This window comes from Umbelopsis ramanniana (genome assembly GCF_025399195.1).
Source record: "Umbelopsis ramanniana AG unplaced genomic scaffold K450scaffold_1, whole genome shotgun sequence".
NCBI lineage: Eukaryota > Fungi > Mucoromycota > Umbelopsidomycetes > Umbelopsidales > Umbelopsidaceae > Umbelopsis > Umbelopsis ramanniana.
The window spans coordinates 770,035-786,778 of NW_026252087.1; the positions used below are offsets into that span (position 1 = coordinate 770,035).

General features: G+C 43.7%; 8 protein-coding genes across 8 annotated transcripts; 3 read left to right on the forward strand and 5 right to left on the reverse strand.

Moving 5' to 3' along the window:
- Window positions 1-25: 25 nt before the first annotated feature.
- K450DRAFT_217887 (uncharacterized protein) lies at window positions 26-2,001 on the reverse strand. The gene has a single exon (XM_051585113.1). It carries the CDS (start codon window positions 1,860-1,862, stop codon window positions 81-83), a length of 1,782 nt encoding a protein of 593 aa, XP_051449764.1. The 5' UTR covers window positions 1,863-2,001; the 3' UTR covers window positions 26-80.
- Window positions 2,002-2,035: 34 nt separating this feature from the next.
- On the forward strand, window positions 2,036-3,815 carry K450DRAFT_217892 (uncharacterized protein). The gene is made up of 6 exons (XM_051585114.1): window positions 2,036-2,501; window positions 2,563-2,700; window positions 2,764-2,837; window positions 2,895-3,201; window positions 3,284-3,329; window positions 3,388-3,815. Exons 1-6 carry the CDS (start codon window positions 2,349-2,351, stop codon window positions 3,600-3,602), a joined length of 933 nt encoding a protein of 310 aa, XP_051449765.1. The 5' UTR covers window positions 2,036-2,348; the 3' UTR covers window positions 3,603-3,815.
- On the forward strand, window positions 3,668-5,739 carry K450DRAFT_217895 (uncharacterized protein). Its single transcript, XM_051585115.1, has 2 exons — window positions 3,668-4,358; window positions 4,448-5,739. Exons 1-2 carry the CDS (start codon window positions 4,028-4,030, stop codon window positions 5,590-5,592), a joined length of 1,476 nt encoding a protein of 491 aa, XP_051449766.1. The 5' UTR covers window positions 3,668-4,027; the 3' UTR covers window positions 5,593-5,739.
- Window positions 5,740-5,746: 7 nt separating this feature from the next.
- K450DRAFT_217897 (uncharacterized protein) lies at window positions 5,747-6,972 on the reverse strand. The gene is made up of 2 exons (XM_051585116.1): window positions 6,618-6,972; window positions 5,747-6,555 (listed from the first exon to the last, which is right to left on the reverse strand). Exons 1-2 carry the CDS (start codon window positions 6,908-6,910, stop codon window positions 5,856-5,858), a joined length of 993 nt encoding a protein of 330 aa, XP_051449767.1. The 5' UTR covers window positions 6,911-6,972; the 3' UTR covers window positions 5,747-5,855.
- Window positions 6,973-8,275: 1,303 nt separating this feature from the next.
- Window positions 8,276-10,012, reverse strand: K450DRAFT_168067 (uncharacterized protein; the record flags this gene model as incomplete). Its single annotated transcript, XM_051584069.1, has 8 exons — window positions 8,276-8,399; window positions 8,492-8,626; window positions 8,659-8,886; window positions 8,948-9,131; window positions 9,210-9,374; window positions 9,441-9,531; window positions 9,601-9,682; window positions 9,756-10,012. 8 exons carry the CDS (start codon window positions 10,010-10,012, stop codon window positions 8,276-8,278), a joined length of 1,266 nt encoding a protein of 421 aa, XP_051449768.1.
- Window positions 10,013-11,257: 1,245 nt separating this feature from the next.
- On the reverse strand, window positions 11,258-12,212 carry K450DRAFT_217908 (uncharacterized protein). The gene is made up of 2 exons (XM_051585117.1): window positions 11,895-12,212; window positions 11,258-11,817 (listed from the first exon to the last, which is right to left on the reverse strand). The coding sequence occupies exons 1-2, from the start codon at window positions 11,962-11,964 to the stop codon at window positions 11,360-11,362; spliced, it is 528 nt and encodes a 175-aa protein (XP_051449769.1). The 5' UTR covers window positions 11,965-12,212; the 3' UTR covers window positions 11,258-11,359.
- On the forward strand, window positions 12,116-14,135 carry K450DRAFT_217910 (uncharacterized protein). The gene is made up of 6 exons (XM_051585118.1): window positions 12,116-12,415; window positions 12,499-12,609; window positions 12,689-12,837; window positions 12,923-13,157; window positions 13,239-13,573; window positions 13,652-14,135. The coding sequence occupies exons 1-6, from the start codon at window positions 12,280-12,282 to the stop codon at window positions 13,901-13,903; spliced, it is 1,218 nt and encodes a 405-aa protein (XP_051449770.1). The 5' UTR covers window positions 12,116-12,279; the 3' UTR covers window positions 13,904-14,135.
- K450DRAFT_217919 (uncharacterized protein) lies at window positions 14,056-15,760 on the reverse strand. The gene is made up of 3 exons (XM_051585119.1): window positions 15,134-15,760; window positions 14,905-15,024; window positions 14,056-14,800 (listed from the first exon to the last, which is right to left on the reverse strand). The coding sequence occupies exons 1-3, from the start codon at window positions 15,712-15,714 to the stop codon at window positions 14,368-14,370; spliced, it is 1,134 nt and encodes a 377-aa protein (XP_051449771.1). The 5' UTR covers window positions 15,715-15,760; the 3' UTR covers window positions 14,056-14,367.
- Between the last annotated feature and the right edge of the window lie 984 nt (window positions 15,761-16,744).

Sequence of the window (16,744 nt, forward strand, 5' to 3'; positions counted from 1 at the left end):
GTGTGACAGAGAATGAACTTGAAAGGTCAGCAGATGTTCTGGGTGGGATTTTTTTTTATTTTTTACCACAAAGCGGCAATTTAAACCACTTCGCTCTGCTCATCTCGAGCCTGATTTTCTAAGGCGGCGTCTTCTACATTCACAAGCTCACTCAGCACGGGAAGAATATCCTTCATCTCGCTTTCTAATCCATTACTACTGACTTCTTCAAGGTACACGTCAGCATAGATGCCATCCAGTAGGCACTGTCGCAAATACGGTACACAACATCGAATGTAACCAGAAGCAAACGATCGTATGACGCTTTGCTCGGTCTTGATGTTCTGCTTTGTCGAGCTATCAGTGAGAAGATAAGGCGCAGCATAAATTTGGATTTGTTGAGCAATTTCCAAATGAGTTGCCTCGAGGTAGTTGTTGATAGGCTGGACAAGGGCGATGGGAGCCAATAAGCGAAGTTCATTGAACAAGCTTAATATAGCGTTGGTAAAAACAGCAATGACGGGATATTCTATTAATTGAGACACTATCTGCTGTCTGCTTTGTCCCTCTGGTGTTTCCTCCGTTTGCTGCTTGCTACTGGATTTGGTTGCCATCCATTGCGAGGGTGGTATATTTTCAGTTTTAGCTTTGATAATGGCATCCAGAAACCCTTTCTTTGCATCATCAATCAAGCTTTGCGTGAGTTTCAACATGGCGTCTTGAAATCGCATGGCAAATAGTGATCGGAAATCCAGCCCGACTCTGCCTAAGGACATTCCACAGTACATGAGTTGAGTCAATAAAGACGACAATTGTGAGATATCCTTGATGTTGACTAGATGTTCCTCAATCGTCCGCCGCATTTCCTCCAATATATACGTGACATAGTCAGATAGTGTTGCACCTGCCGTGAGCAGCTCTGTGGTACCAGACTGCGCTTGATCGTCTGTTGATCCGTATAGCTTGTCGGAGAACATTGAGCTATATTGCGTGATGATTTCAAATACTTGTTCTCGGATGACATCGATGTATTGCTTGATGTACTCAAAGGAATCTCTTCCTAACCGCTGCCAATCGGTCTTGCCATCCAATTCAACCGTACTGACTTTCTTGACATGTTCTATGCGTTGGTTCAAGTAGTCACCGCGACATCGCAAGAACAATATTCGTAATTCATTTTCTGTTTCGAAGGAACTCATCTGTCGCAAATAGCCAATGACATTCATGGCGGCTGGTAGCTTGATCGGGCCCCTCAAGAGAGAGATGAGCTGTATTAACATCATGTCCGACGACCGTTGGACTTTTTCGTGAATATTTTGTATGATGGGAATGTTGTTGTAGCGCATTAATAAAAGTGATACGTGTGCTGTTAGATCCATCGCCTCAGAGTAATAGCCATTTCGAACACAGGTATCCATGAGCTGAGGGATTTCAAAAATGTCGACAAGGACATCCAAGTCTTCTAGGACTTTTTCGGTTTTCTGTCTCTCTTCCGTCAAGGCTTTTGCATCTGTAGCGAATTCCTTGCATAGCTGTTCGAAATCAGGCAGTGACTGTGACAGGTTGTTCAATTGATCTTCCATCTTGACGAAACTGTCACCAATGTCGCTTCGACATTTCTCGGCTCGAATAAATGTGGGGTATTCTTTAAATGCCAGTGTCATGATTTCTCTCTCGACGGCTGAATCTTCCTGTGTGAGCTTATGTGGTTGTGCATGCAGGTCTTCCAGGGACATGGATGTAAGCGTGGCGACATAATCTCGTGCCCATTGTGACGTTTCTATCAGCTGTTTCTGATTGCCAGTAAGCTGTAAGGCCAGCCTGGAAAACAACTCTTCATTGTCTTCCAGATTCGGTCGTGCAGTCAGTGCTTCCAGGGCCATTAGCACGAGAGAGGTACGGGACAGTGACCACGGTCTGATCGCCCTCCCATTAGCAATAATTGAAACTGCGCACGTGATATGTTATCCACTTGGCCAAAAACTGCAACTACCTTGTAAGCAACAGACAGGTAGCGTAAGCCTACACCAGCTGAAGAATAAAGCGTATTGAATGACTAGTATTCTCATCAAACGAGTAACAATCAATGATAAAAATGAACAAATCTGATCTATACATCCATAATTGACCTAAGCGAGCTTAAAATTAAAGTCCATACTCAATATGCAATCGGCAGGCAATCATCGTATAGTCCGTTGAATCCAATATCCCAATGGTAAACAGGTGCAAGTACGGAACAGCCTTGGGTAATAATTCCAATAGGTGTCTCCTGCTGACACTTCGAGATGAAGCCAGTCACGAGTCACCTGCAACCAAGTCCTGGCCCCCAAATCCCCTTCACTCCACTTCAGTCGACCTAATCTGTTCCCATGGAAGAGCTAACGAAATCAACTGGTTGGAATGCTGAAGTTTTGACGACGTTTTCTGTACACGACAAAATATGTGAGCCGCACCACGATGTCTATGCCTTGTATATCAGTTTATTCCTGTGCGTAGGACTGGTGGTGTCTTACCTTCCGCAAGTAAGGAGAATTACAACATGAATAGCACAATGCACAGTGACTCAACTCTCTGTCCCTACAGCACTATAGAATTATATCCAACAAAACCAGCGAAGGTTTCAGCGCATGGTTTTTGTTGCTTGGAGTTGTTTCGGCCACGTCAAGTTTTCTTAATATCATATTACTACAGTGGGATGCCATCACTTGCTGCAGCATGCTGGTAAGTCTACATACATGGTTTTCTTCAATTTATAGAAAGCGATTGTAAATGAGTGCATTGCAGTCTACAGGATCGTGCTTAGAAAGTCTGATGGGAGTATTCCAGATTGGATTGCAGTGGTGTATGTTTTGCATCATGTAAGTAGTCCGCCGAACCATTATCGTGAACTGCATAATCTCATATATCTTCACCAGTTTCATCCTATTCTTACTCTACTTCCCTGAAGAACTCAAGCATGCTCCACATAAACCCAGTTCTTTGCATTTGGATTTACCAAGGGGCGTTGAACGCAGTGCTGAATGGAAGATATCTCTGGGCATAGCTGTCACCTGTGTCGTTCACTTGGTTGCGTCGGTGATCGTTACAGCTGTTCTCCTGAAAGTAGTTGGTGGCCCAGAACATTATGCCACCAATCTTTGGGCATCCATACTTGGCATTCTGAGCATGATATTGGCCGCTTTCCAGTACTTACCGCAAATTTGGAAAACTTGGCGCAGAAAGGTAAAGAGAAAAGAAATCTGGAGCAAAATGGCTGTACGGCGGGCTTGAGAATCTTTTGATTTACCGCTATCATTACTTGTAGACTGTGGGAGCTCTGAGCATTCCTATGATGCTACTCCAGACACCAGGTAAGAGAAAGCAGAACTGGTAACGTGCATACGACACCATTCATTAACCATACTACAGGATCTGCACTTTTTGTATATTCCATTGCTACACGACCTGGTACCAACTGGACGGCATGGATCACCTACATGGTGACTGGCATACTACAAGGCACCCTGCTTGTCATGTGCATAGTATGGCATTACCGTAGCAAGCGACTTGGCATTGATGAAATCCATAGCAGTCAAGAAGATGAACCATCTGAACGCACTGCACTTCTTAATGCCTCTGAGTAGTTGTAGCTCAATAATTATGATAGTGCGGCTCTAACGGGGGAGCTACTGCTGTATTTATGTCAATGCATTCTTTTCTTTAATTTCAGATGTTGCGTTCATATAAAAAAACCCCCTCTTCCCGCTGAGAAAATTGGCTTTAGGTCAAAGTGGAGGATGCAACTCCTATGATTTTAGAGCCGATGCCAGACCGCGAACTAATGTACAGTCTTGTGGACCATGCGTGGTCTGCATGCGATTACGTTCTATCGTGGACTTGCCTTGCCAATTTTCATAGAAAAAAAAAAACCAAAATGGATAGGACGAATTACGGAAATAGTACGCTACGTCGATTTTACGTTGTTAATACGCTCAGCTGAGTGACCGATAAATGCTTAGCGGCTAGTAAGCAAAGGGGATGGCCAAGGCTTGTTCCACTCTCACTTACCATGTTCAATTCCTGGTCTAATGATCGCTCAAGTCCTTCCAGTCCGACATTCTACTCCAATGGTCCACCTCGATTCAATCGCTCGGTTTCTTCTGACGTTGTGATTCAACGGAATAATAACACCTTTCGTGAGACGTCTGGGTTTAACCCTGCGCCACAATTTAACCGCCCCTTACTCGACAAGCGATCGCAGACGACTAGCTTTTCATTCGAAGCCCCATCCAGAGATTCGGTCATGGAGAATTATCGTGACGGAGCCGAGTATAGTTATCTAGCTGGCAACGAAAACAACCGGTATTCCGTTCCACAGTCCAGAAACGAAGTGAACCTCCGTAAGCTGACTTCCATACTTTAACCTAAAAATATCAGGGACTCTTGTTTTTTCATTTGGTTCCACATCCTAACATGACTCCAACCATAGAAGGTCGACTAGAGCGTACGTCGTCACTCATGGCGGCCAAAGAAGCTATATCGTCGAGCGATCCAGCTTCATCATATACCCCTGCGGACGAGCCCATTGGTGAAGAAGACAGGCATCCTGACAATCAAAGTGAACAGAATTCTACCGACAATCCGCTCGACCAGAGCCAACCCACAGAAGTAGAAGAACACCCATTGTCTGAACAATCGAAAGAGGAACTTTTAAAGCAACTGGAGCACTACGACTTGATGCTCAACCGACTACAAGCAGATTTAGAGCAAGAGACTATACGTAACAAAGAACTCAACGGCGACTTGGCGCAAACTCGGAAGCAGCTGCATCGACGAGAACAAGAGTATGCACGCATTGAGCATAATTTCTTTGAACACACTAAAATTATACGAGCCACCGATGATGATCTATCAACCATTCGTGATTCCTTCAAACTTCTAAAGTACGGCATTACCCGGTTTGTCATGAGTCTCAACAAGAAGGCAGATCGTGAAAAAGCCACTGAAAAATTCCAAGCCCTGTGGCCGCACTTACCTTTGCTTGAGCTGGGAACCCCTTTGGAACACGGTCATATCAACATGCTCACAGAAAAATTAATCCACCAGCATTTGAACAACCTGATTTTCAAAAGCCCGTTGTATCCTGGGTTACATATCAATGGTGCGTACTCTGAAATGAGTCGCTGGTTGCAAGACCACGGCTCGGAATTCTCTACCCGCCTGCGACAGCAATTGACGGCTATCATTGCCAAGAGCAAGCCAGAAACCGATATCCAAATGGAAGCCCAGTCTGCTCGGGCGCATATATTGGAAGTCGTCTATAATGATCTGGCTGAAATATATGATCCTGTCATGCGCGAAACAGATCAAGCTGCTCAAGATGGCAATGGAGCTTATTATAGTAAAATTCGAGAAATCATAGACAAGAGCTTGAAACTCTCTATTGCTATCCGAGGTCAAGACGTTGATATAAGCATCCTGCCTATCCAGGAAGGTGAACAATCCTTTGACGATGAAACCATGGTAGAGGTCAAAGGCAAAACCGAAGGGAAAATCAAGTTTTGCATTTGCCCACCGTTCTTTGGTGGAGACGGAGAACACGGGTTTTTGGAGAAGGGCAAAGTCGTTTGCTAGCTGAGGCATTAGCAAATTATATCATGTTGTTTATACACAACCAATACATCCATTTCTTTTTTTTTTCGTCTCGTCTGAAATAAAATTATGGCCGTCGACAGTATGTAACAATAATCCAGCCACAGTACAAAAGACCATATACCGGGTTTTTTTTCTTCAAATTTATTGTTTTTTTAATCTATCAATCTTAAGAAGAAGACATCAGAAAGCTATTGTACATGAATTGAGTATGGCGAGTAAGTTCAGTAGATGGTAAAGACAGATCATCGCGGCCAGTCGTCGGTGGTGGCTAATCCAAATCCTGGTATGTATATCCGAGATACTTCGAATTTGACGTCAGAGAAGGGTGGAACCATTTGATGATATTGCTTCAAATCTGTTGCTGAGAAGAAGTTGTTGCTCGCCACTTGCACCATATCAGATGACCCATCATCGAAGGGTGTTCGTCTTTCTCCTTCCCATGACACTGTAGATGAAGAGGATGATAAGGGTAATGTGGATGCCACGGCGTCTTCGATATGAACACTGGATCTTTGACGGGAGTGGTGAATTCGCCGTGCAGCATCCGATGAAGATTTATCCGATGCTTTGCTGTTTGTTCTTGCACTCTGCTTTTCCTCCTTATACTTTAGCTGCACCCAACGCGTTCTGCATTGTCGCTGCGTACGGCCAGGAATCGATTCAGCTATTCGGATCCAACATTTGCCATACGTCTGGACGCCGGCTCGAAGTAAAGCGTCTTCTGGTTCACTCCATTTTCCCTTTCGCACCGTAGGGTCCAATGCCTCCGTCCAGCGCGCCTGGCATTGAATTCCGGTTCTGTTGGGTATACGTTGCGCAATCTTGTTCCAGGGTATGGGTTGTGCGCCATCTTCTCCGTCGGGGATGTTGCTATATTCTTGTACTGCATACCGAAGCACCGCATCTTCATGCTGCGTCCATCTTCCTTTGTATATGTTGGGGCTAGAAGACGATGAGTTTCATATATAGTGTGGCCAACACTTATAATAGAGAGAAACACTTACTTCAATGCACCGAGCCAGCGCGTTGAACATTGCATCGGAGTTCGATTGGGTACGTGCGAAGCAATTAGAGACCATTTGTGAGGGCCGTATAGCATAACGGCCTGTCGTAGATGACTATCTTCTTCTGAGGTCCATCTTGAGTATGTTGAGGATTTTTTGTTTCGCTTGGACGGGGGTGATGATGTCGATCGCTTGCTTGGAATGCGAGGCACAATAGGCGATCCGCCTGTAATGGAGTTGCAAGTGTCGTCAAGAACAGATTGCGTTGAAGAATAGTCAGACGTAGTGTCCATAGAGAATTCAGCTTCCTGGGGAAGACATGCATATATCGACTGATTGCAGGGTTAGTTTCATGTCTTTTCATAAAATCATGTCTATTAATTTTTTTTTACCTGTGTTTTATGGTCGAAGACGGGATCGCATTCATATGTTTGCGTGCAACGTTCATCGTTAGGATAGCCTGCACCCCTTTGATGGCGATCATTTGTAACCGAAGCCACGAGACCAGCCATGACTTGCGATTCACCTTCATAAGCTTCTAGCTGTATTCATAGTATCATTTGTTAAAAAGGCTGAAGCTATGAAACTCAAAGAATGCTGCTATCAATTTCGAAAGAAATTTTTACCTGAGATTGCGAGAACAGATGGTTTTGCTGCATATTGACCCAGTTGACTTGCGGGGCCATGCTCATCTTTTGTCCCTCTAGCATCACTGAGCTTGTAGATAGTTTATCCTGGATGGAGTAAAAATAATTGAGGCTGATGTTAGCATAGTTGACCAGGAAACAAAGGGTAAGGCATTCCATAGACAATTTCAACTTGAGAAATTTCATTGCCAACCAGCGAAAGAAAAAAAAAATGTAGACTGAACATAGATAGGTACCTCGTTCAACCATGACATATCGCCATTTGTGAATATTTGGGATGATGGAGGAAAAATGTAATAGGACATAACACAAGTAGATAGATTGTATCAAGATGGGTTTGATTTTGTTGTAGACGTGGTGGGGCTGTTGCGAGACTTGTTGGATCAAGATCTGTAGTTTTTGATAAAGATCGACAGTACGGGAAAGACAAAGGCTAATGGATATGGTAACTCAAAAGAAAGGGATTATTGCTAAACCGTAACAAAAAGAGGAAAGTGAACAACGGCGGGAGCCAGGGGATCCCCTTATTTATCGAAAAACAGGCAAGCCGAGCCAGGCACGAAAGGATGCATACAGAAAGAGAATGGTCCCATGCTGTCATGGCCGGTCGTGTCAAAGGTAAGTCACATCTACGATGTGGTAGTATGGCATCAAAGTGCGCCATCATCGCTCATATTTCTTCTCTCTGGCTCTTTGCGTTGTGAGATCAGTCGTGTTTACGATGTCAAAACGTCTGCGATAGCGAGGAATGTAAACCTTTTGTCTGCTAATCTTGAATATTTGACTCGAACAAACACTAAACACATTTTCAATTCAGCAACAATTGTCTGCATTTCTGGGTCTTGGACGGCCATCAAAATATTCTAGTTTTGTCGGCTTGTCGCCATACCAGAGGTTTTGCTACACGTCCCTATATGCTGTATCTGCATAGTATCCCTTGACCTCGATATACACACAAGCACACAGTGGAAGAGGCTGATAGGATAATAGATGACAAGTTCAAACATTGTATTATCTTTTATCGGTCACAGATGCTTTTTTTACATCTCCGTTTCCATTCAAAGCAGATGAAGTGCCAGACTTGCGTTTTCGCTTCGATTCATACTCATGCCAATCGCCAGTAATTTCTAATAAGCTATTGGTAACGAGTTAGCGCCCGCTGAAGTGGATGTGATGTGATATCACCACAAAAGAGAGAAAAAAAATAACAATTGAGAAGTAGCTTACTTTGCCGGTGAACCTGTGTCGAGTGATTCAGCCACGAAGTATGGAAATTTCAGGGCATCAGACGCGGATGGCCGTTTCGATGGATCAAGAGCAAGCAGCGCTTCTAAAAGCTCAAGCGCTCCATCTGACATGAGACTAATAGGATTTCGTATCATTACTATATTCACAAGCATTGTTGCAAAACTTCATAGTCAACATACCTGGCAAAGAGTTCACGAAACTTGGCTGGCAGAGGCTGCTTCGGACGCATCAGTTCCCACCACGGTAGATCAACAACCGTTGGCCAAATCGTCTCATCGGGTGTGCCCATAATTTTGTAGATGATTTCAAGTTGTGATATCTCATCACTGCCGTTAAACACTGGCTTGCCAGTAAAAAATTCAAGCATGATACATCTGTAACGCAATGATTTAATCTCTGCCTACCGGCCAGCACGGTCATCACCACCATTCTTACCCTACACTCCACATATCGACAGCTGGGCCGTAAGCTGTGGCTCCCAGGAGTAGTTCCGGTGGTCGGTACCATAGTGTAATGACTCGATTGGTATAGTCGTGTGTGCGTCGCTTCTGAAAGATTCGTGCTAGACCAAAGTCGGCAATCTTGAGTTCGCCCTTCTTATTCAACAAAAGATTTGATCCTATGTCGCAAGGAGAATCTTAGCATGATGATAACAAAAAGCTTGTTGAAGGCTCCTTGTACAGCGCATTTGTCTTACCTTTGATATCACGGTGCAAGACACCCATATGATGCAGGAACGCTACGCCTTCCAACATTTGCTTGATTAAAGACTTTGCCTGAGCAGGTTCAAATCTGAACTCGGGGTGTCCTAAAACCCCTGTCAGATCATGGTCCATATACTCTAAAACCATATACACGGAGCCTACCATTTCATATGTTAGTCAATCTCGCTACTTTACAATTCATCGTGTAAGTCGGGCTTTCTTACCTTTGGAGACCATGATCTCGGATAGCTGTACAATTCGCTTATGCCGAAGCTTCTGCAGTAATTTGATTTCACGCATGGCCGTAATTGGAAACTAGGGAAATCCAAAAAAGAATTTGTTGGAATGAAGACAATGAAATGAAATGCAGCTACAGTAACTTACACCTTCTTTTTCTGACTCCATCCGTATCCGCTTGAGGGCCACTAACTCGCCTGTCACTTTGCTCCTCGCCTTGTAGACTTTGCTATTGTCCAAAAGAAACATTTCGATTAACATGTAAACCATCAGCATCATTGTTTAAATTCACTGCATCTTACCCATATGTTCCTTCTCCTACTTGACCAATCTTTTCATACTTCTCAGTGGGTTCATCCGATGCCTTGACTGGGTACCCAATATTCTTCAGGACATTCAAATTAATGTTTGGCGATATATTGTCCACTCCCAAGGTGTGGCATGCGTCCGATTGTACTCTGACGTTAGCTTGACTGTCGGCTGCTACCACCGTGTTGTTTCGATCGGCCGCAGGCCCAGTAGGCAAGCCATCATATGAATACCGTGGCCACGTTGGCATTGGCTGTGGAGGAGGAGGAGGTGGTATAGACATTGGATCTTTGTCGGTTTGAGCTGATGGGAAGGGTGGTGGAGGCGGCGGTGGTACTCCATCGGTTGAGTGGTATATTTGCTGGTTATAGCTGTCGTGGTAATAATCGCCTGGGTTCCCATAATAGCCTGCATATTGCTGGTTGTAAGCTTCTGCTGATGCAGAGTATACATCAGTGGCACCGACCCATGCTGTAGCGTTTGACTGAGCATATGAATTTGTATCATAATTCCAGCTTGGAGGGCGGTGATGAGGCTGCTGTTGCTGAAAGTATGCAGCAGGAGCTTTGGGAAGAGAATCAGTATCGAACGATGTAGGTGCCGGGACGGCAGCTACCGATTTGTTATCATTATCCTGTCGAGAATTCCGCTCTCGATGTTCCCTGCTATGCGATCTATAGCTCTTCCTTGTCGATGACGAAGGTGCCTTTTCCGTATCGTCTGGACCTTGCTCTCCTTCATACTTAGAGTTGGATCTCCTTGATGAAGAGTAGTGTCTGTCAGAGTCCCTATCTCTGTCCCTTCCTCGATCTCTGTCGTGATCCCTGTCCCGATCTCTTCCTCGGTCCCGCTGATGTCTGTCTCGGTCTCTATGTCTATCTCTGTCGCTATCTCGATCATATTTGTCGTTATAATCGTGGCGTGAGTGTTCTCCATATCTTGAAGAATCGTAATCTCGTTCGTACGACCTTTTTCGTTTGCTGTGAGAACTCCTGTAAGTACTGGACGAGCCGTCGTTTCCACTATGACGGGGTCTGCTTCGAGATCGGCTTCTTGGTCGTCCACGATCATAACCAGAATCTCGATCTTCTTTGCTTCTGCGTTCTCTACTCCTTCTGTCGTCATAGGAGCTATACTTGTCTCGCTTGCTACTGCTACTTCGATGGCTGGAATAATCGGACATTTGTATTGCAGATTCCTGCGCCTGTTATGGTTGATAGGCTACTAAACTTGAGTGGGGGTATGTTACAGAAGGTGAATTTAGGCTGACCGTAAATAGCTAAGTTGGAAAGCTTTTGTTATAGAGAGGTCAGTCAAAAGGCTTGAAGCATAAGCAAAGGTAAATGTAGAATGACAGAATTCTAATACAAGAAACCCGATTTTTTCTCTCAGCAACTTCGCCGTGACGGTCATTAATTGACACGCGTTCTTTCACAAACCAGCGTAAAGGACTCGTTTACAGAAACCACCAACAAAACACACAAACGGCAACATAAGCAATATTGCTTCTTGAGCTTTTTGATTCTTAGTTTGCCTATTTTATGAACTTCTTTCAACAACTCTATCTAACATCAATATCTAACATCGATTTCTATCTTTACAATTCCAGTTCAAAGTACAAGCGTTGTAAATCCGCATTATCTATACATCCTGACATCTCTTTAAATCCTCTACCCTGGTAAAGACGAGTAGCGCCAACAAGGGTAGGAATGGTATCCAGTACCATGGAGGTGTACCCACGTGCTCTTCCGTCCTCAATGACTTTTTCCACCAAAGCGGCTCCAATCTTATATCTCCTGTATTCAGGAATGACATACAATCGCTTCATCTCGCATACTTTGGTCGTCTCAGGCGACCCAAGAGGATAATCCAGCATGTCTGTATCTGCAAACCCTTTGAAGGGACGCAAACCTATACATGCAACAATCTTTTCCGTCTCACTATGATTGTCGATGACTACAAAAAAGGATCCTCTATTTTCCTCGGTGTAAGCACCTGGGAAATCAGCAACTTCTTTGTCAAAGTTTTGAAAGAACAGCGATATACCAAGGGAAGCTGAGTAGTCTGACAGGTTGAAGAACTTTGAGTAAACGAAGCGAAGAGTACAGAACATATTCTCTAGCATTACGTACCTATCAATAGTTGAACAACTTGCGCTTTATGCTCGGGACGTAGTGGAATTAGAGCGAATCGAGGGTCCATGTCAGAATTAAAGAAGGTACCTTAGTTTTTTTTTTTCATTCTGTCCAAATTGACTCACTTTTTTGCTTTTCAACCTCAGCCACGTTTAACGTGAGGCTTTAAACTCCGGGCTGGCAGAGCTCACTTGGCTGTCGTCATCTGGGTTTTTGCCTTAATGGGGGACGCGGAGGAAAAATGCCTTTGGAAAAAAAAAGAGCATTCAGCTTGGTCAACATTAACCTGATCTTCTATTCAATTCATCCCTAACTCCATTTTTACATCGTCTTTCAAAGACTTCCATTCTATTACCAAAAGTGCTCCGTTGTTGTATGCGAGATGGTCGATAATCACGGTGCCCAGAGACATAGTTCCAAGTCAAAAGCCAATTCTTCGACTTCTTCCAATGTAGTTGGAGTCCACTATCGTGTAGGCAAGAAGATTGGTGAAGGCTCCTTTGGTGTAATTTACGAAGGTGAACAAGTTTGACTTGAATTTGAATGCTTCCCCTAGACTATACCTAACCAAGGAACTTTATCTGTTGTGCCCCATCTGTAGGAACCAACCTTTTAAACAACCAACAAATCGCAATCAAATTCGAACCTAGGAAATCCGACGCTCCACAACTCAGAGATGAATATCGTGCGTACAAAATATTGGCTGGATCAGGTACATACAGTTTAATTATTTGACAGCCAAACCATGTCTTTTCCGCAGCCATTTTGACCCTTTTGATACGCCAAATTAGCCGGATTTCCTACCGCTTACTATTTCGGCCAGGAAGGACTGTATAATATACTCGTAATCAGCATGCTCGGCCCAAGTCTGGAAGATTTGTTTGATATGTGTGGTCGGAAATTCAGTACCAAAACCGCTGCTATGTTGGCAAAACAAATGGTAAGGGCCAAATTTGTTGTTTTTTTTAAAAAAAAACGGGTATGCCCTTGCACCAAAATGTCTAATTTTTCCTCTGTGCTTTTAGATAACACGCGTACAAACTATACATGAAAAAAACTTGATCTACCGCGATATCAAACCCGATAATTTCCTCATTGGCCGTCCCGGACATAAGACGGCGAACACTATATATATGATAGACTTTGGTATGGCTAAACAATACCGGGATCCAAAGACAAAGCAACATATTCCGTACCGTGAACGAAAATCCTTATCTGGTACAGCAAGATATATGAGCATCAACACCCATTTAGGAAGAGGTAAGGCCCTTTGTAAACCAATATCATGGAAGTCCATGATGAAATCTTCCATTAACCAAAACCCCATGCAATTTTTTTCAGAACAATCCAGAAGAGATGATTTAGAAGCTTTGGGTCATGTCTTTATGTATTTCTTACGAGGCTCATTACCATGGCAAGGCCTAAAGGCAGCTACCAACAAACAAAAGTATGAAAAGATTGGTGATAAGAAACAAAGTTCAGCAATTAAGGACTTGTGTGATGGCTATCCAGAGGAATTTGGAATATACCTGCAATATGCTAGAAAGTTGTCTTTTGAGGAAACTCCAGACTATGACTTCTGTAGAGAATTGTTCGACAAAGCTTTGCAGCGAGTGAATGAAGAAGATGACGGTATATATGACTGGATGTTGCTCAAGAATAGCCAGTTTGTTGAGGTTAGAAAAACGGGGAATTTTTGATCTTCATTGTAGTAATTTATTTTGCATGTAAATAACCCCCTTCCTATCTTGCAGGGCTCCTCACCATCGCCACAACGAGGTTCTAATTTGCCACCAAAGAAAGACAGGGGTGAACGACAACAGCTTACTGGAGAAGGTGTTAACATGAACGACCAAGGTAATCCGTATCAAGCTACAGGAAAACCTCAGCGATACATGGACGTTAATGCACCAGCTGCGAATCACTATAACGAGAATGAGGGCCGAGCCCATCGTGGGTTCTGGGCTACTATTTTCGCTTTCTTCACCTGTAAACTATGTGATTAATTTTCCTCTCCCCCCCTCAAACGACCCAAGTAATATCACACAAGCTCTACTCCCGTTCTCATAATGATACCTCTCTTGAAGGAACCCACCTTCCACTTTCTTCTACCTCATTTTTTTTCCCCTTTAACACGATTTCTTCTTTGTGTGTTCACCTTCATGATAAACCTCTATAACGCTTCTTTTTTGTCCTTTGCTATTCACAACACATGATATGAAAAACAGGCAACTCCTCTATGAACAATTTTCAGAACTATCTATTATTTTTTCTCGAAATCATCCTCCCTCCATTACCGTAATATGAATCTCAAGAACTAAAGCCAAAATTGTTTCACAGCATTCATTAATAATGTTTACATGAGTTTCTATTAATTGACATGCGTCCTACTGACGGGTTGCATGACTGGCAAAGGACCAATCATGACAGCGTAGATGTTGCAGCTCGGTCGTTGATTTAGAATAGACTATTAACGACTGCTACTTCGCTTCCGACTGGTATGGCTGTGACGGCGTCTATGCCTTCGCTCCCGATCGTCATCTTCCGAATCGCTGTCACGGCGCTTGCGATGACTACGACTTCGATGTCGTCTATCCCGGCTTGAACTGCGTCGTCGACGTGGAGACCTACTACGACTACGATGCCTAGATCGCTTTGATCGGTCATCGTCTCGTCGTCGCTTTTTCTTATGGTCTTTTTCTTTCTCCTTTGGTTCCTTTTGTCGCTCCTCATATTCCTTTATGGCATCATCGGTGTCAATAATCAAATCCGTGTTATCCAGTTCCTTCTTGCTGTTTTGAATACTTTGCAGTAGTGTTTGGGCTTCGGTATATTCCGGCTGTAACCGAATCGCTCGTTCTAGATTCTTGATAGCCTCTTCATTATTTTTCCTTTGCAGAAACCTAAAGAGCGGGAAAAACATTAGAACACACATCAAATGTTGTGGCACATTGGTTTGGTGAAAGGGGTAGCATTAGAAAACTCTTGCGTAGCGATAATGACTTACACTTGACTAGCTCGGTACCACGCTTCCGCACACTTTGGATCCATGTTGACTGCTCGCTTGTAGTAATCAAGAGCGTCCTTGAATTGGTTTTCATTATACAATTTGACACCTTCGGCCACACTGAAAAAGATCGCCAGTACAAACAACCATAGATGGAAATCAGATGTTTTCAAGTTAGCATGTCTACTTTTTCAGAGAAGTCATCAAATTGAGTTAAAACCATACTTACGCTGATTTAGCATATGCTTCATTCTGCAGTTGTCGCAGAACAAGATAGTTTTCCAGTTCTCTTGCCGGCTTCACTTCTTCACCAGCGACGCCGCTTTTCACCATACTTCGTCTCCAAGCATCCTGAGTAACGTCTCCGAGCAAACTACGAGCTTTGGCCATCATAGGATGGACGTCAAATAAAGATGCCCAATATAGGTATTGGTGTGGGTTCGTCATTTGCTGTGTATCATCGCTAAGAATGCTGTGGTATGCTTTCTGCCTAGTGGGTGAAAGGCTAGTAGGTGGAGTGAAGCGGAATGGGAGAGAGACGATGGGGAGATCGGCTACAGTGTTTGGCTTGGTGACAAGGGATTTGGTAGGAAGTTTGCGTTTTTGCGCAAGCGATCGTTTGCGCTGATCTATATGCCGTTGGCATGATTGACGGACTGAATCCACTAAATGCTTTACTGGCACTAGGCCCAAGAACTGATCAATACTACTTTCAAAAGCGTCGTCTATTGTCACTTCATTATGCTGTACAGGTGATGAAGACGAGGTCTTTGTAATGCGTCGGTAATGACGCGAAGTGTCTTCGGTCATGAGATCGTCCTGTTCGTCGCTGCGGAGGTCTGGTACAAAAAATGAGTGTTTCCCAAAAATTTTGTGATCGACCTTCCTTTAAATAGGGATGCTCTTTGTCTTTTCAAACGTGGTCAGACCACCACCTCCTGTTATCTAAAATTCTTCTCACTATCTTTAAGATGCTCTGTGAAGGCTATCACAAGCGATAAAATCCATAGGCACCAAGACTAGCGTTTAACTCGAACTTCATAAAGCGGACCCAGCTCAGTCAGTTATGCTGGTGACTAATGATGTGACCAGCAACTCTTGTTGATATGTTCCTGGCTGGCCGATGACTACATTTGCCTTGATATTTTTGTAGTAGTTAGCTCTCCCTCTCTTCAAGGTTTTCGACCAATTGAGATCGCGGAGATTGCTTCAAGGAAATGTCATAGCAGCAAATCTAGTGGTTTCTGCATACTATATCTCAAGCCAGCCATTGAACTTAGATGAGCGCAGAGGGCTAGAAAAATTAACGGAATTGGCTTTTGGATATGTACATCAAAAAGGGATTTTGAGCTTTAATTTGAATTTAAGGCATTGCATGCATTGTTCATCATAGGATGAGAAAGACGCAGCGGTGCGGGCGAGTGTATTGTAGGTACTATTAAGCTTGAAGCTTCAGCGCTATAACAGCGCTCACTGGCAATACTCTGTTTGAGAAGGGGCCACTGGATTGTCCCTCCTTTCAAGTCTCCTTCCATGGAGGTAAGAGAGCTTCGGTCCAATGTTGCTATAGATAAAACGCTTGACACTACTTTCAGTTCAGAGAATTAAAGCGCACATCAAACCCAGTAGCTCATGCTCGACTCTCATTTCTGGCTATAGTTGTCAAACAGATAGGAGGAGCGGTGAGTACAAATTGGTATCGAAGAAAAATGTCAGCGCCTAACGCTTTGATAAGGTTAGAGTCTTTCGCCATTGTCTATCATATAGATATGCAGTTCGTATTGATCAAAGTTGGCAATGGCCATTACATTTACGCATCAATCCACCACAAGCGACCTAA

What these genes read in the sequence shown, in the direction of transcription:
- K450DRAFT_217887 (XM_051585113.1), bottom strand. Translation starts at nt 1,862, where the DNA reads ATGGCCCTGGAAGCACTGACTGCACGACCGAATCTGGAAGACAATGAA.
- K450DRAFT_217892 (XM_051585114.1), top strand. Translation starts at nt 2,349, where the DNA reads ATGGAAGAGCTAACGAAATCAACTGGTTGGAATGCTGAAGTTTTGACG. An exon ending in TGGTGTATGTTTTGCATCAT is followed by an intron (nt 2,838 to 2,894) that starts GTAAGTAGTCCG and finishes TATCTTCACCAG; the next exon opens with TTTCATCCTATTCTTACTCT. An exon ending in GGAAAACTTGGCGCAGAAAG is followed by an intron (nt 3,202 to 3,283) that starts GTAAAGAGAAAA and finishes CATTACTTGTAG; the next exon opens with ACTGTGGGAGCTCTGAGCAT.
- K450DRAFT_217895 (XM_051585115.1), top strand. Translation starts at nt 4,028, where the DNA reads ATGTTCAATTCCTGGTCTAATGATCGCTCAAGTCCTTCCAGTCCGACA. An exon ending in CAGAAACGAAGTGAACCTCC is followed by an intron (nt 4,359 to 4,447) that starts GTAAGCTGACTT and finishes CTCCAACCATAG; the next exon opens with AAGGTCGACTAGAGCGTACG.
- K450DRAFT_217897 (XM_051585116.1), bottom strand. Translation starts at nt 6,910, where the DNA reads ATGGACACTACGTCTGACTATTCTTCAACGCAATCTGTTCTTGACGAC. An exon ending in CGCTGGCTCGGTGCATTGAA is followed by an intron (nt 6,556 to 6,617) that starts GTAAGTGTTTCT and finishes ATCGTCTTCTAG; the next exon opens with CCCCAACATATACAAAGGAA.
- K450DRAFT_217908 (XM_051585117.1), bottom strand. Translation starts at nt 11,964, where the DNA reads ATGGACCCTCGATTCGCTCTAATTCCACTACGTCCCGAGCATAAAGCG. An exon ending in AGTTGTTCAACTATTGATAG is followed by an intron (nt 11,818 to 11,894) that starts GTACGTAATGCT and finishes CAGACTACTCAG; the next exon opens with CTTCCCTTGGTATATCGCTG.
- K450DRAFT_217910 (XM_051585118.1), top strand. Translation starts at nt 12,280, where the DNA reads ATGGTCGATAATCACGGTGCCCAGAGACATAGTTCCAAGTCAAAAGCC. An exon ending in CTATGTTGGCAAAACAAATG is followed by an intron (nt 12,838 to 12,922) that starts GTAAGGGCCAAA and finishes CTGTGCTTTTAG; the next exon opens with ATAACACGCGTACAAACTAT. An exon ending in AGAATAGCCAGTTTGTTGAG is followed by an intron (nt 13,574 to 13,651) that starts GTTAGAAAAACG and finishes CCTATCTTGCAG; the next exon opens with GGCTCCTCACCATCGCCACA.
- K450DRAFT_217919 (XM_051585119.1), bottom strand. Translation starts at nt 15,714, where the DNA reads ATGACCGAAGACACTTCGCGTCATTACCGACGCATTACAAAGACCTCG. An exon ending in GAAGCATATGCTAAATCAGC is followed by an intron (nt 15,025 to 15,133) that starts GTAAGTATGGTT and finishes GATCTTTTTCAG; the next exon opens with TGTGGCCGAAGGTGTCAAAT. An exon ending in TGGTACCGAGCTAGTCAAGT is followed by an intron (nt 14,801 to 14,904) that starts GTAAGTCATTAT and finishes CCCGCTCTTTAG; the next exon opens with GTTTCTGCAAAGGAAAAATA.